Genomic DNA, 18,252 nt, shown 5'->3' on the forward strand with positions numbered 1-18,252 from the left:
TCTCCCATAACAGATCAGTTTATCTATTTATCTTTTTTGATTGATTTTTTTAATTTCTAAAAATACATACAAGCCAAACAAAAATGCATAAAAAATATTAACAATAAATTCCCCACAATGTGGAAAAAAATGCTATGTTCGATGAAAGTTTAAGCACAAGAAATACAAAGTACAAACATGGTTTTCTAAATTAAACATATAAAATTGCTATTCAAAATAAGAAATACAACAGAGTAATGTCTGATCAGAAGCAGAATTGCATAAGCAATCTTTGAGTACACCGAGTAGTGTTATTAGTGCTTCTATAATAAAAACTAAAGCTGATTATTTCCTGGTAGCTTCACTTTCTTATAGTTTATTATTAGTTTACAACCCATGTGATAGCTTGTGAAATAGGGCTCTCTGGACGTGTAACTCACCTTACAGGTTATACCAGCACAGCAGAGCCCCTGCTGTTAATGCAAATTGTGTAAGACAGGTGTTAGCAGGCCCGGGTGAGGCGGCAGCAGCTGGACAGTTGGATCTCATTACAGGGTTACTTTATGGAGTAAAAGCAGCACGTATTTTGGTACGTGAATTTGCTTTCTGTTTTCTGATAGTATAAAGTGAAGCTCCAAGCAAAACAAGTCACGTGTTTCACAAGTTATCACAGCCGAGAGTTATAATTTTCCGATTTTCTTGCTAATTCAACACGTTTTGTTTAATGTTGTAAGCTACTTTAAAGAGTTTTTCTAATTATCTGTGAGGAGAGTTTCTTACCTGTAGCTTTCTTTGTTTTCTATGAACTTAGATTTGATTAAACTTAATTATCTACGTCTTCCCTTTCACGGACTGTTACAACCGAATGGTGAAATAGAGACCATAACAGACCGACGTATCACGTCTTTCTGATAAAGTATTCTAACAGCTAGCAGTCACAAAAAACACATAACCCAATGCATTCCCTTTCCAAAAGTTGTGTTGTGATACCGCGAATAATTGCAGCATCTTGGCTCGTTGGTCTAGGGGTATGATTCTCGCTTAGGGTGCGAGAGGTCCCGGGTTCAAATCCCGGACGAGCCCTCTATTTTTTTTTTCTTTTTTGAAAATCGCTCTTTTTGCACTGTTGTTGATAGTAGACTAGTACTGTCCCCGACGAATGTAAAAGCGCTCTCTTTACACAGGTCTTGTTGTTCCGACCTGTAAGTGGTCCTGTTTTTGCATAAATATACAAAAGCAAACTTTTTTTTCTATTTGTTGATTTTCAGCAGTACGTGTTGTGAATTCTTCATTTGCCATTTTTCCTAACATTTTATATTTCACATATTTTTATTGTCACCAACTTTTAAGTGTAACATAGCATTGTACTTTCTATATGCTTATTGTGTTGCTCCCTGTACTATGATTCTGGCATTGCAGGTAAGATGAATAAAATCTTAAACAACTATAGGTGACTTAAGAGAAGCAATTTGCCTTAAAATAAGAATTGACCCCGACGTGATTTGAACACGCAACCTTCTGATCTGGAGTCAGACGCGCTACCGTTGCGCCACGAGGTCTGTCGACGAAGTTGAAGCATAGTAAATACTGAAATCTTGGTATACGAGATATTTAATGTTTCATTGCATGTGAGCTGTGGTTCAGTGTTCGAGAGATCATCAAAAGCCATTGACAGCTAGGAATTTTTAAAGCACTTTGTTTTTAGAAGCAGTTGAGACCCAAATGGAGGTATAAGAACGAGTTTGGTGGGTCGGTTATTTTATTGGCTACCATGGAGAGAACCATTTACACCGCACCTTAGGATTTGTAGAAATGTTTACATTAGTAGTGTGTATTGCAGTACAAGATTGATTCCACCGTTTTGACTTCTCTTTACGTTGATGTGTTGCTCTCAGCCACTAAAAATGCACTTTGACGGTTATCGAAGGGGGAGACGGTTATCGAAGGCGGCCAAACAGCGCGTTACTTGCTGTGCCTAAACTATGAACTGCTTTCTGCTGTGACTGCAGTTCATTAGCCTCCTGTAAAAAAACTCTCGGGGCTTTTCAGATAAGCAATCCAGCTCATTAAATGTAATCCTCATGGTCCACCAACCTCATTTGTACGTCATTCAGTTTTTGAAACAAGCGTGCTGTTTACGACCTACGGCCGGTTAGCTCAGTTGGTTAGAGCGTGGTGCTAATAACGCCAAGGTCGCGGGTTCGATCCCCGTACGGGCCAATAATGTTTTTTAAAGTGAAGTGTTATTGTCATGCAAAGTGTGAATCAATAGTTGTAGCTTAACCTAACTAAATTTGACAAGAGGTTTTGTCTCTGTTAGCTTTGTACATTTGGACACTAAAATTTCCACCAATGTTTCTCTTCAAAATAGCTTAAGCTCAGTCAGGATGGTGGATAATCAATGGTCATTCATTTTCAATCTTTACCCACTCTTCTATGGACCTAAACCAGTCTCATAATTCACAAATGCACATATCGAGATCCACAAATGCACAGAAGGAGATCCACAAATGCACAGGAAGAGATACACAAATGCACAGGAGATCCAGAAATAGAAGGAGATCCACAAATGCAATCTCCTCCTGTGCATTTGTGAATCTCGTCCTGTGCATTTGTGGATCTCCTTCTATTTCTGGATCTCCTGTGCATTTGCGTATCTCGTGCATTTGTGAATTATAAGATTGTTTTAGCTCCATACTCTCCGGCCGCCCCTTGCTTAACAGTCTAGTCCGCCACAATGGAAATCGTTTTAACACAGCTAACGCTAGAAGTACAAGACAGCAATGTGTAACAATTGAGGCAGTCGACTAGCTAAAACAGAAAAAAAGGAATGAAAACAGCACTTACAGACATAGTGGCTTAGTGACACTGCTCGAAGAAAATAGAAAATAAAAATGTGTCAGACTGACAATATCATATGCACAGCTGTAGAGTGCATACTGTTTAAATTTCTTCAGGTTCCTTCTTGAAAATCCGTGGCGTTGGTGGTATAGTGGTTAGCATAGCTGCCTTCCAAGCAGTTGACCCGGGTTCGATTCCCGGCCAACGCAGATGTTTTTGTTTCTGAAAAGGAAGCTATTGATGTGAGCTGTTTCAAATTAGTTTTCCACATATTATTCATGGATATTTGAACATGTAGCTACAGGAGTGTAGTTACTTTTTTCTGTAACTACACTTGGGTTTAGTATTCCATAATTGTAATAGCACATTTTAAAAGGTAAACCAAACATTTGTTTTCATTATCATCTAAGCACAGTCTTCGTAAGAAAAAGGAAACATTTCATAAAACAAATTAATCCCAAGCGTTTAGCCTGGGACTGAAGCAAAAAGCAAAAAAAAAAACACACAAAAAAAACATATGTTATCCCTACACTGTTTTGTAGCAAGTTTGAATCAAACTTAATTAGGATTTTTGCTGTTCTTAAGTCCTGCAGGACTTCCACCGTCTGTTAACTGTGTACTAAATTCATGTAAGCAGAAGAGGTAAACATGTAGCTCATTTTTAAAGTGTTACAAATGATAAAGGCTGAGATGATAATGAGATGCCATGAGATGCCTGTGTGAGTATTACACACACGGATACTTTTCATATTAGTCACATTAATTTATGATGAATCCTGACATCTGAATGAAGACGGAGGAAATTGACCTGCGGAGGAAATGTGTGGTTGTTTCTCCTCCACAGAGTGCTGTAAGTTAATTTGTTACCCTGTTCAACAAGTGTTAATCCTGCTTACCCTCCTCTTTCCTGTGTTGCCATGGATATGCTATTCCTATGGCAACTGCATGCCTTTGTGGATGGCCTCGGGTCCCTCCACAGAGGATTCTGAACCTTTCATTACACATTCCCTTCAAGCTCACAAGCAACTCATAGAAGTCACACAAAGGCTCACTAACTAATTGTTGCATTTTCTCTCTGCCTCCTGCTCCTCCCTTCCTGTTTTTTTTCCACAAACGGAGCTCATGATACCGGATGCTCTGGTCGAGGATTGTGATCAGATTTAAGGCAAAATTCCCTGTCATACGAGTCAGGGCTTTTTCAACTGTTCTAATTTCCAGCTGCAATAGAAACCAGATCTCCACTTTAAAGATTCATGAGATCCCGTACGAAACAGAGGACAGTCTAAACCAGGGAAAGTGTTTCTGTCTCAGAGAGAGCGATGCACAAGTATGGGAGTGGCTGTTGGTGGAAGTCAGAGCCTGAGCTGAGGCAGATTTTTGGTTCCCCAGTTATTACCTGGGCTGTAAAAGAGTGTGTGGGTGAGTGTGGCAGGTGGGGGACCTCCACCTGCTGAATGAACCCTGTTAGCATTGGGCAGTACCATGGGCTACGAGTGGGCTCAGCCCTGTTTGCCATTGTTGCCGGCTGCATCATCATCGGGGTGTCCAGGGAATGTGATGCTGATGCTGTAGGAGGAATTTTCCTGGGAGCTGGAGGCCTCGGTGAGAGTCTGTAACTCTGAATGAGAAATACTTTGGTTTGGTTATTTTCTTTTCAGATGATCTTTTGCAGATGTTGCAAAATAAAGTTCTAAATAAGACAAGATAAAAGAAGTTTCTAACAACTTTTAAAAAAATAATTAGCTGAATATTTTAAGCTTTGTATCACTCTGACATTAATTGCTTTGCTTGTTTTAAAATGACTGGTTTCTACTAAATAACTGAACCCAGGAGACCTTGTAGTTTCTCACAATAGGCTTTCCTTTAAAAAGCTAAAAATCTAAAAAGTATCTCCTCCTGTATTCAGCCTCCTCAGGGAAAGATTTTGTAGAACTACCTTTTGCTCCAGCTGTAAGTTTTTAGGATATGTTTTTTACTTGCTTAACACATTTAAGATGTAGCATTTTTGTTCATTTTCCTTTGTAAAATAGCCCAACCTCTCTCTGACTGGATGAATCCTGTCCAGGCTTCAGCCATTGAAACATATGAAATTGTCTTTTTTTTAATTTAATCTAAACTCTGTCCGTATGTTCATGGTAATCATCTCACTTAAAAGTTAACCTCTACCTCAGTCTCAAATCTTTTGATGCCTCTACTTCCAGGATTACTTTGTATTTAACTCCATCCATCCTTCCATGAAACTCTGACAAGCTTCCATTTCCCTGTTAAAAAAAACAACAACAAACATCTCCACAGCATGATTATGCCACTACCATGTTTTATTATGAGAATGTTTTGTTCAGGGTGACCAGTGATGTTAAGTTTTAATTGCAGACCAGAGTCACTAGAGACTTGAATTAAACCTGTGTCTTATCTGACCAAAATGTTTCCTCTACATACTTGACATGAGTCATAAAAGCCTTCTTATGGAGTCTTTCACCAATAGTGGTTTTTTTTTTCTTTAAATGTTCAAAGGTGCAATTTTGTTTCAAAACCTTTTGTTTTAAACTTTTACATTATATTATCCCTGATGTGTCCGCTATGTTCTTTGGTCTTCTTGATGCTTTTGCTCGCTGATGATCTCCAAGAACTATCTCCATTTCTCCTTTACAGAACAGCTGTATCTATTCTAAGATTGAATTACACCTGGGGATTCTTTACATATACGATGGCAGGACATTGGCTGAATTCACCCAATATGCATAATGCATTGATGTAAATGTAAAATGTTAAGGTCTGCAACTAGCGACTTCTTCCATCCAATGTTCATTTGATACAAGACTGTAACCAGAACCAGCTGATAGCAGGAGGAGCTGCTCTGATAAAAGTGTGTCTGGACTAGTTTACTGGAGAGAAAGAGGAAAGGGCAGCGCTTGTGATCTGTGGAAGACAACATCAGCATGTGTATGCATTCTTAATGAGAAATTCATTCTCGCTGAGGAGCTGATCAGCTTTTAATAATTGATTTGTCTTGCTAACGTGCAGCTACCTGCATTCACAAATAAAATCTGTGCACCGCAGCGTGACTGATACTTTCACTCTCGCAGAATTTTGTGCGACTGAGCAGCAGACGTCCTAATTATGTGTTTTTGGGGCTTGTGTGGCTCGATGCCGCCTCCGACACACAGGCTGACTAATGAGTATGAACAGAGTGTTCTCTGCAGATTGTTTTCACTCCTTCTGCAGTTTCATGACATTTTAAGCGCAGACATGCATCACAGCCACCCTCAGGAGCTGGCAGGCTGTAATGCGAGCTCTGTAGATTGATAAGAAAAATCAATAAAAGTGCTGATTGGGAGCGCAGGACTACAGAAAGGTGCCAAAACCTTGTGTTTCAGATGCCACTTTGCACTTTGATCTGAACTAGAAGAAGCATCTCAAGATGTATCGGTTGTAAGGATCATACTGGGAAAGCTTACACTTTGGGGATTGAAACATTCCCAATCATCTGTGTCAAAGTGAAATAGACCATCTTCTTATTTTTCAGACTTTCTTCTATCTCCCAGGCAACAAAAGCAATTAGGTTACTTCTTCAAGTAAATTAACTAGTTACAACATGCAAATTATGAAGCAATTTCAGACCATTCATCAAAAACATTATTGCCACTTTCTGCTTTGCAGGCTTGCTCATTTCAATCTACCCCTTCATAAAAGCTTGGCTGAATATCAACAACATCCTGCCATCTTTTGGTAAGTTTCTTGAAACCATACATAGGTTGAATTTCTCACTTATTAAAACACACAACAGTTTTTCTCCATCTAAATATTATTCTACCTTTTTATCCTGCCAGGAAACTTCAGAGTTCACCCCACTGTGGCTAATGCTGATCAACCAGCTGAGACACTGAGACGAGAGGGTGAGTGGAAACAGAGTGGAGGCAGCTGAAACTCCCGGGATCTTAGTTCATGTGCATTTATTATTCATTTTGATATCTGCAAATACGCTGGAAAGCTAAGAAGTACATATTTAGAACTTTTTCACATTTTACCAGGCAATAACCACAAACGTTTATATATTTTAAGTTTTGCAACAGACAAACACAAAATAGGAGATGCATATAAAATACACAGAAAACAATAAATGATTAAAATGTGAAAAATGTGACATGCATTGTTTTACTCCAGGTTCCTAAATAAACTCCAGTGCAATCCACTGCCTTCATAATTTCCCTAATTGGAGTCAGTCTGTGTTCAATTTAATCTCACAAAAATGCAGCTGTTCCAAATAGGCCCCAGGGGTGAAAAAACAGAGTTGTGAAGCAAAGAGGTCCATGCTAACTCTGGGGAAGCTCTGGAGATCCAGTGCGTAACTAGAAGAATCAAGCGGAAACATAAGCACTCCACAAATCTGGCTTTACACTGTAAAAAAGAGACGTCTCTAATTTATGGTAAAATACCCGCAGCTGTGGTTGCCAGAATTTTACAGTATAAATACAGTATTTATCCATATTTATGTATATGGTAAAATTCTGTGGTTGCCAGAATTTTACCGTATTTATAAAGGTAAAAAATGTTCAGTAAAATTTGTGCATATACTGTAAAATAGTCTGTGGTGCAGTTCAGCTGTAGTGGCATGTGACACTAAACTCATTACTGCATCGTGTTCTGTCTGCTTTCCTGTGGTCCTGTTAGGCACTCAGAGTCAACTCCAACTGGAGCGCTCAAAGAGTCGAATGGGAACCTTCGTGGAGGGAGGACCAGCTGCTGAGCCCAATCCAGAGGAGGGGTACAAACTGAACATAGAAATAAGATTAACTGAATTGAATACAAAGTAAATGTACTTGTACTGGCCACTTTATTAGGTACATCTTTCTAATACTTGGTTCTCAGAAAATCGGAGAAATTGTTTTGCCTCCGGTAGATCAGTAGGTTTTGAAATCCTCTCCCAGCAAAGTTCAGAATCCCAGAGACTTTGAATGCTACATTCAAAGTCACTGCTACATTCAAAGTCACTAAAATCACATTTCTTCTTCCTTCTGATGCACAGTTTGAACTTCAGAAAGTTTTCTTCACAACATCTGGATGTTATAACGCAGCAAGTTGCTTCCAGGCGACTGGCTGATTTGCTATTTTTGCTAACAAGCACTTGGACAGATGTACCTCATAAAATAGCTGTTGAATGTGTATGGAGGCCTGTTAAAGAAACATGTTCTTTGCACGTCACACATGTGCAAATACCTATAGACAGACCAAACATCTGTAGACTTTCTTTAAAGCTTTAGATGCTGTTAATTTTAATTAATACGACAGAACTAAAATTGGGTTGTTGCAAAAGATGTTTTTAACCCTTTAACTGCCATGAGGACACCGGTGTCCTGATGGACCCATTAACTGACATGAGTGTTTAGGGGGTGAAAAGTAAGGCAAGAGTACCTTGAGAAATAAGTATCTGTTAGGAGACTCTGGATAGATGTCCTTAACAATGTGTTTGTTTTACATTTAGGAAATATGTGTTCCTATGTCAACTTGTTGACATATAAATAATGAGCCCTAGTCTTTAGTATGTTAGCATAAAAAAGCTGAACTAGCTGTAATAAAATAAAACCTGACTGAGTGAAACACATAGGTGCCATAGACCAATGCTCAATCATTTTACAGTTCTCTGAATATCAACAAGTCCACTGAAAAGTAATGAACATGTGTAGAACAGATTCATCCAACCCAATCTTCTTCTGATTTGTTTTTCTTTATGTGTCTTTTTTTTTCTCTCTTTTTCTCTTTTTCAGTTCTGTCACACACTGACACCCACCACATAGCCTTCATTGCCACCATGACTCATGCATTGGTCTGTTGCAGGACTTCTTCAGACATGCCAGATGTCTTATCGAGACGGAAAATGAAACAGTCACCCACTGCTCAAGACCTTCCGTGATGTCATCGTGTCACATGACTCCACCAACAACTCTCCCCGGCAGCAGTATTCTTTGTACAACTGTTGTTAAAGCTCAACTGCAGATTACTGTTCCCTCTTTTTATATAAATTATGTGGTCTAATAAACCTACAAAAACTAAATCCAATATATACATATATTTTTTAGATTTGTTAAAGTTAAATTTTGAAACCTGTGATGGAGATGAAGCTCATTTGGAGGGGCTTGCGTGATGTTAAGAGTAGAATTAAATTGAAGGTTAGCTCCTCATAAAGGCAAAGCAAATACGTGTGTTGTCACAAACAGTGACATGTATTACGTTCACACGGTGACCTGCTCCCCACCGTGCGACATAATGAACATATTCAGGACGGCGCAGGGAGAACAGCTGCTGCTTGGAAGGTGGTGATGGTAGGAAGGCTGCAGTCTCACAATAAAACGTAGCGTGCTGTGAGGATGAATGATGCAGAGTCGTGCTGATAAGGCTTAACCAACAGGTACCTGAGGATTCAGCAGTGCCTTAATGGCTGCCAGCAGCTTTATTGTCAGACTTCAAACAAGAATGCCTCACCATACAATCCTTCTGCGTCACCGAGGGCAACCATGAATGCGCATAGTGAAGAACATTACAGTATTCAGGGCTTTGTTCAATCAATTGACAAGCATGTTAGTGTAGTATTGTATGGTGATTACTAAAATACACCAAAACAGAACCCTTTAAGTACAAAGCATTTAATCAGGTTAAAGTATCTTTTTTTTTTCTTTTTATTGTTATTTTACTTTCAGTAATTTGAGATTGTCTGGACTAAAAACATACCTTTAGGTTTATATGAAAATTGAATTAGTTTAATGTGTTCTGGTGTAGATTGGCTTATTAATCAATTTAATTTAACTTAACATTATGTTCAATCTTTTTTCTGTGTATGACATTCATATCACGCATCTCTTGATGATCATTGGGATTCTTCAAGTAATTAACCTCTGATTGAAGTTATTCTGTACTGATGCTCTTGCAATAAATACTTTTCAAATTTAAATTTGTTTTAAAAGTCATCTAAAAATCCATAGGAAAACATCTCACCTAGCTGTCCTCCTCCATTTCTGTGGAAGCTGGTCTTTGAGCGGCAGCAGCTGTTTTATTGCTCATTTAATCACATTCCCCTTTCAAGAAAATCTACAAAGAGATTTAAATTTCATGTGCGAGATCTAAATCAAGCATATTGGATGCACATAGAATAAAGGCAAGCTGACAAGAACAGGCTTCAACAGTCTTCATCTTCATTCAGCCCCACTTCACGCTGAGTGGGGTACGGAAAGTCATCTATGATTTAATAATCCTCGGGATAGTTCGGGAGTTTTTAAAATTAGATTCTGTTTAAAGCCCATAAGAAGACATCATTTATTTGTTATTTATTTATTTAAAATGTATTTGTTTTAAATAAACCTTTTCTTTATTTTGTATAAAACCAGATTAGTGGGTCTCACAGCCTGAATCTAAATACTTATTCAAGTTCCAAAGTAGATTTCTGTTGTATAAAAAGATATCTGATTCCAAAAATCACATAGTGCTTTAAGAGAATGTCTTATGACTCTTTAAATCACTGCCAGGTTTCATTAAATGGATATTGAAATGAAGGCTTGTGATTGTTCATGTTATTCACATACTATTAATTATATCATTCTTTCTGTAAACGGGATCTATGAACTGATAGGTCTCTGGAACTTACCTGTCAAAGAAACAGAAGCTTCTAAAATCTTTTTTAATATTTATTTGCTAAAAACTTATGTATTTCAGCTTTTCAAAAAGTTGAAATACTCAAAGATGTACTCTTTCTTTTGTACATTTTAGATACTTCAAGTCTTTGACAAAGAATGTCAATTTTCCCATTTATGTTTAGACTGTCAGCTCAAAAAAAACATTGTTTGGTCTTAAGCTAAACATTTTGCAACTGAGCTTAAGAAAGTAACAGTTTATAAGCAACACTATTTCAGATAAGCATAATCCCACTGTTACTGGTGGGTTTAATTTTGGAGATGTAAAATAAAAACACATATTTTATATATTTAGAGATCAAATTTCCACATCAGCATAAGCATGCAAACAGGCAAACAACAAATATTTTAGACCTCCAGTAAAAGGTTAAAAAAAAGTAAAGCTGGGTAATAGTCACAAAACATACAATTAGAGTGGTTTAAATAATCATTATTTTATTGATTGCTGTAGTGCTTTGCTTTTTCATTTGATAGCTACTCAAACCTGAGACGTTTGTTTTGTTTTTAGTACTTGTTTCACACAGGAAGGTCACTGGTGGTGCAAAGACTCCAGTCTCCATTTCCATGTAAATAATCATTGGGTGGCACCTAATTAACGATTGCACACATGACAATATCTTTGCACTGCATAAAATCACACTCACAAAACTTAATAGGATTTCTTGACTTTACTGGTGTTTTGAGATTGTAGACGTCTAGCCCAGTCTTGAATTTTTTGGAAGAGCTACTAACTTAAATATGGGTGAAAAAAAAAGTATTTCATGGTAAAAGCTTTTCACGGAAAGTCTTCAAAAATCCTGAACAATCAGCTTACAAATTTGCCATTGCCATTTTAATGTCTGTCACTATGAAGAGGTGAAAATTTAAGTTCTTCATTGTCGAAGTGAATGAACTTTGATGCAAGCATAAATATTAACTAATGACAACAACAAAGACATTCTAGATTCTTAAACATTGGGTTTGACAAGAAAGGTATATTATATAGTTGTTGTTTTTTTAAATTATGTGGTAACCAGCTTGCCATACAACGACCCACTGATGGCTGGATCGCTGACGTGGAGACCAGCTCATCGCATCCAGCGGTCCACAGAGGAGGGCATAAGCTCTGCGCGGCACTCAGCAGATATGAATTAAGAAAACATGAATCCTTTGCCCTGTCAGATAGGAAGATGCTTCGGACACGCAGTGTGGATCCGCCATTTACGTGACCTGTCAGGCGCTACAAGCATCTCTCCCCCGGTCCACATCTGGAGCAGCGAGTCAGCTCAAAAGAATCGCCGTCTCACCTAAATTATCTTCTGTCTCCTGCCGGACTAGACACCCCACAGCTTTGTCTGACGTTTCCTGTGCCACTGATTGAATTCCTCTCATGACTTGTGCGGCTCGGGGCTGAAAAGGGGGAAAAGAAAGAGCAACGACAGCAGGATGCACAATATCCGTTTGTTGTTGATGCAGCCTTTTAGCGTGTCAGTAATTACATGCGACTATGAAAGGGGGGATCACCGTGAAAATCTAATGGAGTAACAATGGAAGCACCTTTGCTGGGTCGACATAATGGGTAAGAATTTATTCAGATTTGTTTATTTTTTACATAGAATCAGCATATCTTAATGCTTGGGACATACATTCTGACAAAATCCAATTTACTCTTGCGCAAGATATGAAAGACGGCATACTCTTCTTAGCTCTAACATGATGAATACATGCAAACTGGAATAAATTTGAAATGGAACATTATTTGATAGCAAATATGAACCAAAGGCCTTTCTGGCCTGAAGTAGCAGCTACACTTCTGATCATATTTAAGTTCTCTGATCCAGAGCAAATAGACGTCAACGCTTGTCAGACATCCTCAGTTGTTAAGCCGCAGAGAAGAAAGCACGTTTTTTTTTTTTTGTAAGAATTTAACAATTACATGCTATTATTTACTTCAACACATTTGCTGTTTGTCTATCTCAGTTCATTTTTTTTGTCTTTGAAATCCATCAATTAAATTGTAGAATTGATATTTAAAACTAGATTTTTACTGAGAACATCTTGGAGATTGGTTTGTGATTTCAGGATTGCATTATAAGGCTTTCTTTCAGATTATGTAATGCAGGCTTTGGATGTCAGCACTACTGTTTAAGTGCCAGTCACTGATATGAAGTACGTAGACAGTGGTCACTGTTTCCTGTTGCATCGCTTGAGTTACAATATTTTTTTTTACTACATGTGTGTTTATGGCTGCTCTTTGTTTTCAAAATATAAAGTACAGTACTTCGCAAAAGTGATCAGACTCCTTGAACATCACAACAAAAAAAACTTCAATGTCTTACTGAGCTTGTGATGGGCTAAATCAATGTAACATGTACAGTAATTGTGAAGAGGGAAAAAAACTGAAAAGGGATTCTCAACTTTTATTTTATTCTATTTTTTACAGAAGAATGAAAATTCAACATTTTTCATTCTGACATTTCTTTGTATTTTTCTTCTTTTTCCAGTATACCCCTAAATAAAATATGGTGCCATCAAATACCTTCAGAAGTCACCTAATTAGTATATACATGTATATCTGTGTGTAATTTATTTCCACTACAGTTACAAATACTTCAAAGTTTTCTTAGAGAAAACTAGTGACCTTTTTAGAATGCACGCTATAAAAAGGTCTTAGATATTCAAAGCTGTGAATATCTAATGAGGAGAGCATCTTTCAGAGAAGCAGAGAAGCACCAACAGGTGGTTCTACAAAGCATTTACTCGGGAGGGAAAAATACAAATGCATGACATATGTTTAAGATTTTTAGTTGTAAAGAAAATACTGCATAATTTTCCTTCCACTGTATAATCACATACAACTTTTTAATGGTGTATCACATACAATCACAGTAAAACACGCCAAAGTGTGAGGTTGTGACTTGGCATAATGTGGAAATGTTCACGGTGTATGAATACTTCTGCAGGGCTCTGTAGCAACACAGCAATGAATGATTAGTGTTCAGTGATGCATAAAATAAACTCCCAGGAAGGACACTGCAGTGGTTAGATTAAAATATTATGAGCTTAGAGAATACATGTGTTATAGTCAGTGCTGAAGTCTATTTATGTTTTTATTCTGTGCCCATAAAGATAGAAGATAGACAAAAGAAGTCCCGGACGTAACAACATGGTCATCACTGACAGGAGCAACAGCACCTCTGTGCCTAAAAAGGAGCCCAAGAAGAAGAAGTCTCGTCCTCATGGCCTTCCCTCTCCGGCGCTCTGCTGTGCCTGTGGACTCTGCATCATGTTGGCAGGACTCAACATCACCCTGGTGGGAGCATTCGCCTTCAGCACACTGGTGCCTTCTGCCAACCCTCCGATCATAATTGGACCCGTCCTGCTGTTGGTGGCCTTCTCCTTCTTTGGCGCCTGCTGCGTGTGCAGCCGTCTCCCTCCCCCGAGCAGCTCTCGAGGCTCTCAGGTGGGCAGCAGGGGGGCGGGATTGATGGGACACGGCGGGCTGGCCGGTGGTGCGGCGTTTGAAATAGAGACCAGCGAGCACACGCTGCAGGACACCACAGCTGTGCAGCTGAGCCCCACATCCTCTGTTGGATCATCCAGAGCCTCCAGCCCGGAACGAGAGGCCCCTGGTGTGACCCTACAGGGACCTTGCAAGCTCTTCACCATGGAGACCAATGGCCCCTCCTGCACTTCTGCCACGGCAACGTACTCAGCTTCTGCAGCAGCGGGCGGGGAGGTGAGGCTCAACTTGCCACGAGAAGAAGTGGTCACCTAGCAAAGCAGAAACACCTTTATAAAATCCAGAGCTCTAGTTGTGTACATACGCTTCTGAGTTTGGTTGCTGGGACTGTGTCCTCTTGTTTACGTAATGCGATATAAATTTGTGAAGAGTGTGGTTTTGATTTCTCTTTCTGTGCAACATGTCGTTAGCATGCAATGTTGAACACACATCAGCGTACTTGTGAATTGAAGCTTTTGGAATTCCAAATTCCTACCTCTTTTGTGCTGTTCCCTTATAAATTTGCTTAAATCCAGGGCATTATGGACAATTTCAATGCAGAAATGAAGAGGAACACATTTTTTTCTCTGCACCTGTGGTGACTGCTGACCTCGACCATCGGCGGAGATTTCAGAAGGTTTGAGAGACACCTTGGATTACATTTTTAACCTGAAATTACATGTGAAAGGTCAGAAGCTGTTCTTGACATGGGCAAAATCTGGCATTTGCTGAATTGCTGAACTTATTTTAGGGACATACGATTTTATAGGTCAAAGGGGACTCAAAGCAACATTTTCCGAACAGAGACTAATTTCTAACCACAAGACCTTTAGCAAGTATATTTGCAGTATATTAACTCAGTGTTAAACGGTGCATATTGTCAAATCTTTGGAAGCATAATTCTTGTAGCTTTTGTCATCACTATAGTTAACACTGGGAATACTGTGTTTCTCTTCATTATCCAAACCTTGTGATAACGTTTATCTGTTTAAACTTATCGTGGGGCTCGATTTAGACTTGTGTGAACACATGAAGTTCACTTCACCGTATTTACGACATTGCAAAACCAGGTTTATTAGAGTATAAAAGGTGAGATTACATCTGCTCCCAATCACTGTGATATCTTCTTATCAGCCATAAGTCTGTGTGATCACAGGAGACGTTAAACAACTGATCTCCTTTGAAAGGAAAGTTGCCTTAGATGAAAATTTCAGGATCAATTCAATGAGGGCTAATTAAAATGTGCAAACTGCAGTTTCCCGAGAAAGCCTCTATGTTGCTCTGGACTCAGAAGATTTTTTTGTGGTGCATGCCAATGGCCTAAATGTTTCCTTTAAGATGTGTATTTGAAGTAGCGACAGTGTACACACCATGAAAGCCAACTAGATCATAAACGACTGTAACATTGTCTCTCAAAATGACTTTTTTTCCCCTGATAAAGATCAGTGTCATACCAAGTTAGAGCACTGAGCCTGTGTTTTTTTGCGCATGCTCTGGAAAAACAAAAGACTTGAAGATGCAAATATTCTCGTGAATTGTCGGTGATTTGTCTGTGGTTTTATTTTGTGTAGCATAAGAACCTGCTGAAAAAAAACTGTAAAGGACGAAACTATTTTTGTGAGGTTTATAATTTAAAATAACTATTCCAAATGTGAATTGCATAAAAGAAATAAACAAAAGAGCTCTTTCAGTAAAATTCAAGGTATACATGTGTGATGTTTCACTGAAAACTCATTGAGACTGCTCTACTTTTCATGTGAAATGAGGTCTAACTGCACTTTTTCTTTTACAGTGGAGAAAACAATTACAATACATCTCAAGAAATATATTACAAAATTGACCTGGTTGACATAAAATTCATACTAGTTGTTAGTAATAGCAACTAGTATGTTGTTGCTTTTTATGTGTGTATGAATCCACAAATAAAAAGAGATCTAATCACATTTTTTTTCCATAAATTATGTTCAAAACGTGGAATGGTCTGAATCTGCTTACCAAATTTATTCAAATCTTAGATTATTTGCTTCATTTTCTTTCACTAAACCCAGCGAAGGCTTTTCTTGACTGTCTGTTTGCGATTATTGTCTCTTAGTTAAATATTCACCCTACTTTCATGTTTTCATGTATTCCACTACATTTCTTCATTCATCATTAGTTGAATTGTATCACAAAATGAGTTACTTGGAAATCTCATTTGACATGGCGGTATTTGTTCTGTGTTTTAACAGCATCTCCAAAGGTTTTGCAACAAGCTTTACATGAGCTGTAAAATGAAAGTTGATCTCGATAACTTGTCAACTTTTCCTAATCAATTCTATGGCAAATTAATTCCTTATCTTAATGATTTAGCGCTGTTTGAACTTTCTGGTGCTAAAAGCCAAGGCAGGCTGGCTGAAAATGTGGTGCGAAAAACAAGAAATCTTGTCTCCTCTATAAACACATTAAATCAAGATGGCCTTGAGCAAAGAGTGCAACATGAGCTCCATCTGGCTTTTCTGGAGTGTTTAAACGGGAGGACAAAATACTGCCACCAGAGGGCAGTAAGATGTCACATCTTTGAGTTGCAACAAACGTTGCGTAACTTGGCTGCATTTTCCAACCTGCAGAGAAATACCAGCAAATCAGAACAAGTGCTTACTGGAAATTAACGCTGTCTGAATCTGTGCTGGAGGACATATTGTGATTGAATGAAAATATCTTTGAGCCAATTTTTTTTCTTACAAGTGTTTTATTATTACAGAGGTATTTACACGATGCGTACAATTTAAAACATGACAGTACAGCTTCACCTGGAATTAACTAGTTCCCTGCCCTCAGATGGTTCTGAAGATAAATCTCTTGTTTCCACATGAAATGATGAAGGCAGAGAATTTCCTGGCGTCCGAGTTAAAATGACTAGGAGAGCTTTTCTCATGCTTAATTTCCCCCCCCCCCTATTTCGTCCTCTAAGGACTGTGTTGCAATTTTTCTCATACTCTTTTTACATTTACTCTATGGCATATTATTTAAAAAGGGAGAAATCCAAACAAGACAGCACATATTTACAAAGTTAAATAAAAAGATGAATTTTTTTGTTTTTTCTTGATCTAATAAAAATCTCACAATTGTGGCACACATATGGTACAAGTTCTTTTTGTCCTAAATCAAATTAGAGACCTTTTGACAGCTAGGTAATCACTGACCTCAGAGTCTGGTCATCCAGTCTGACTGAACTTGAGTTATTTTGCAAAGAACAGGCAAATATTTCAGTCTCTGGATGTGCACAGCTGGTAGAGACGTAACCCACAAGATTTGCAACTGTAAGTGCAGCGAAAGGTGATTCTATAAATTGACTTTGGGGGGCACGGATACAATTGCACTGCACACTTTCAAATTTGTTTTCATAAAATATAGTGAACACTGTATCCTTAGCACTCCACTTGACAGTTGTCCAAAACCAATAAAAGATGTTTTAATATGAGGTTGTGACATGCCCAAAAGCAAAAGTTCAAGGGGTATGAATATCCTGGTGAGGCACTGTAAATCCATACACAAGAAGTGAGAACAATTGATTTAAAATAGTATGTTGTAATCTTAACACAAATTAAGTTTATTTGGGTTTCTTGTCCAAAATGTGGTCACAGTAGTGTCAGGAAGCAGATGGTGGGTTGAGGCTTGTCTGTGACCGCAGGAGCCAGGAAGGAAACTCAGCCAAGACGCAGATAGTGTCATGTGTCCACTTCATTTATTGGGATTTTCTTTGACTATGCTGTGTCAGGAAAATATTTATTTTTTGGAAAGTCATCAATCCACCCACTTCCTGCTCTAATCTGCTTTTATGTTTCATTGCAAGGCCCAGATCCAATAGACATGTCCTGTGGGACTCTTGCCAAACACTGTCCTATATCCTCTACCTCTCAGACTCGAATGAACAAATTGTAAAACACAATGAAGATTTAGGCATCTTGATGCTGGAGAGTTTACTCCCTACAGCGCTAAGTGGAGCATTTTTATGTTTATGGTTTTGGTGGGCAAAGATCAGGGAGTTGTGCCATGGTTAACAGATGTTGTTTAGCTTACTTTTCACAAAATAAAGGACAGGTGGATGTCAGACTTTAGCACTCCAGGGCACCCTGCCCTCAGACTGCTTTAAAACTCGTTTTACAAGCAGGGAAGTAGTGCCAGTCATACTCTGGCAAATTGTCAAAATATTCCTTCAAGGGACAACAAGGGGGTTTTATTTTATTGGAAGTGCAGACTTCCTTATTAGCGGTTGTAATTTGCAAATTC

At 38.4% G+C, this 18,252-nt stretch overlaps 2 protein-coding genes and 4 non-coding genes across 7 annotated transcripts; 5 read left to right on the plus strand and 1 right to left on the minus strand.

The window, feature by feature from the left end:
* Window positions 1-990: 990 nt before the first annotated feature.
* On the plus strand, window positions 991-1,062 carry trnap-agg (transfer RNA proline (anticodon AGG)). The gene has a single exon. It is a non-coding gene; the product is annotated as a tRNA-Pro (tRNA).
* Window positions 1,063-1,466: 404 nt separating this feature from the next.
* trnaw-cca (transfer RNA tryptophan (anticodon CCA)) lies at window positions 1,467-1,538 on the minus strand. The gene has a single exon. It is a non-coding gene; the product is annotated as a tRNA-Trp (tRNA).
* A 587-nt stretch (window positions 1,539-2,125) lies between these two features.
* trnai-aau (transfer RNA isoleucine (anticodon AAU)) lies at window positions 2,126-2,199 on the plus strand. Its single transcript has one exon. It is a non-coding gene; the product is annotated as a tRNA-Ile (tRNA).
* A 758-nt stretch (window positions 2,200-2,957) lies between these two features.
* Window positions 2,958-3,029, plus strand: trnag-ucc (transfer RNA glycine (anticodon UCC)). Its single transcript has one exon. It is a non-coding gene; the product is annotated as a tRNA-Gly (tRNA).
* Window positions 3,030-4,017: 988 nt separating this feature from the next.
* kncn (kinocilin) lies at window positions 4,018-8,872 on the plus strand. 2 transcript variants are annotated; one of them, XM_032564943.1, is made up of 5 exons: window positions 4,018-4,422; window positions 6,481-6,549; window positions 6,651-6,716; window positions 7,492-7,585; window positions 8,656-8,872. In XM_032564943.1, exons 1-5 carry the CDS (start codon window positions 4,275-4,277, stop codon window positions 8,729-8,731), a joined length of 453 nt encoding a protein of 150 aa, XP_032420834.1. In that variant the 5' UTR covers window positions 4,018-4,274; the 3' UTR covers window positions 8,732-8,872. The 2 variants fall into 2 exon arrangements, with proteins under 2 accessions (XP_032420834.1, XP_032420833.1); XM_032564942.1 differs by having other exon boundaries at window positions 4,023-4,422; window positions 8,586-8,872.
* A 2,661-nt stretch (window positions 8,873-11,533) lies between these two features.
* On the plus strand, window positions 11,534-17,097 carry tmem275a (transmembrane protein 275a). The gene is made up of 2 exons (XM_032566530.1): window positions 11,534-12,060; window positions 13,611-17,097. Exon 2 carries the CDS (start codon window positions 13,648-13,650, stop codon window positions 14,257-14,259), a length of 612 nt encoding a protein of 203 aa, XP_032422421.1. The 5' UTR covers window positions 11,534-12,060; window positions 13,611-13,647; the 3' UTR covers window positions 14,260-17,097.
* Window positions 17,098-18,252: the final 1,155 nt, after the last annotated feature.

Source organism: Xiphophorus hellerii, chromosome 6 (assembly GCF_003331165.1).
Source record: "Xiphophorus hellerii strain 12219 chromosome 6, Xiphophorus_hellerii-4.1, whole genome shotgun sequence".
Lineage (NCBI taxonomy): Eukaryota > Metazoa > Chordata > Actinopteri > Cyprinodontiformes > Poeciliidae > Xiphophorus > Xiphophorus hellerii.

What these genes read in the sequence shown, in the direction of transcription:
- kncn (XM_032564943.1), top strand. Translation starts at nt 4,275, where the DNA reads ATGAACCCTGTTAGCATTGGGCAGTACCATGGGCTACGAGTGGGCTCA. An exon ending in CCTGGGAGCTGGAGGCCTCG is followed by an intron (nt 4,423 to 6,480) that starts GTGAGAGTCTGT and finishes TCTGCTTTGCAG; the next exon opens with GCTTGCTCATTTCAATCTAC. An exon ending in TGAGACACTGAGACGAGAGG is followed by an intron (nt 6,717 to 7,491) that starts GTGAGTGGAAAC and finishes TGGTCCTGTTAG; the next exon opens with GCACTCAGAGTCAACTCCAA.
- tmem275a (XM_032566530.1), top strand. Translation starts at nt 13,648, where the DNA reads ATGGTCATCACTGACAGGAGCAACAGCACCTCTGTGCCTAAAAAGGAG.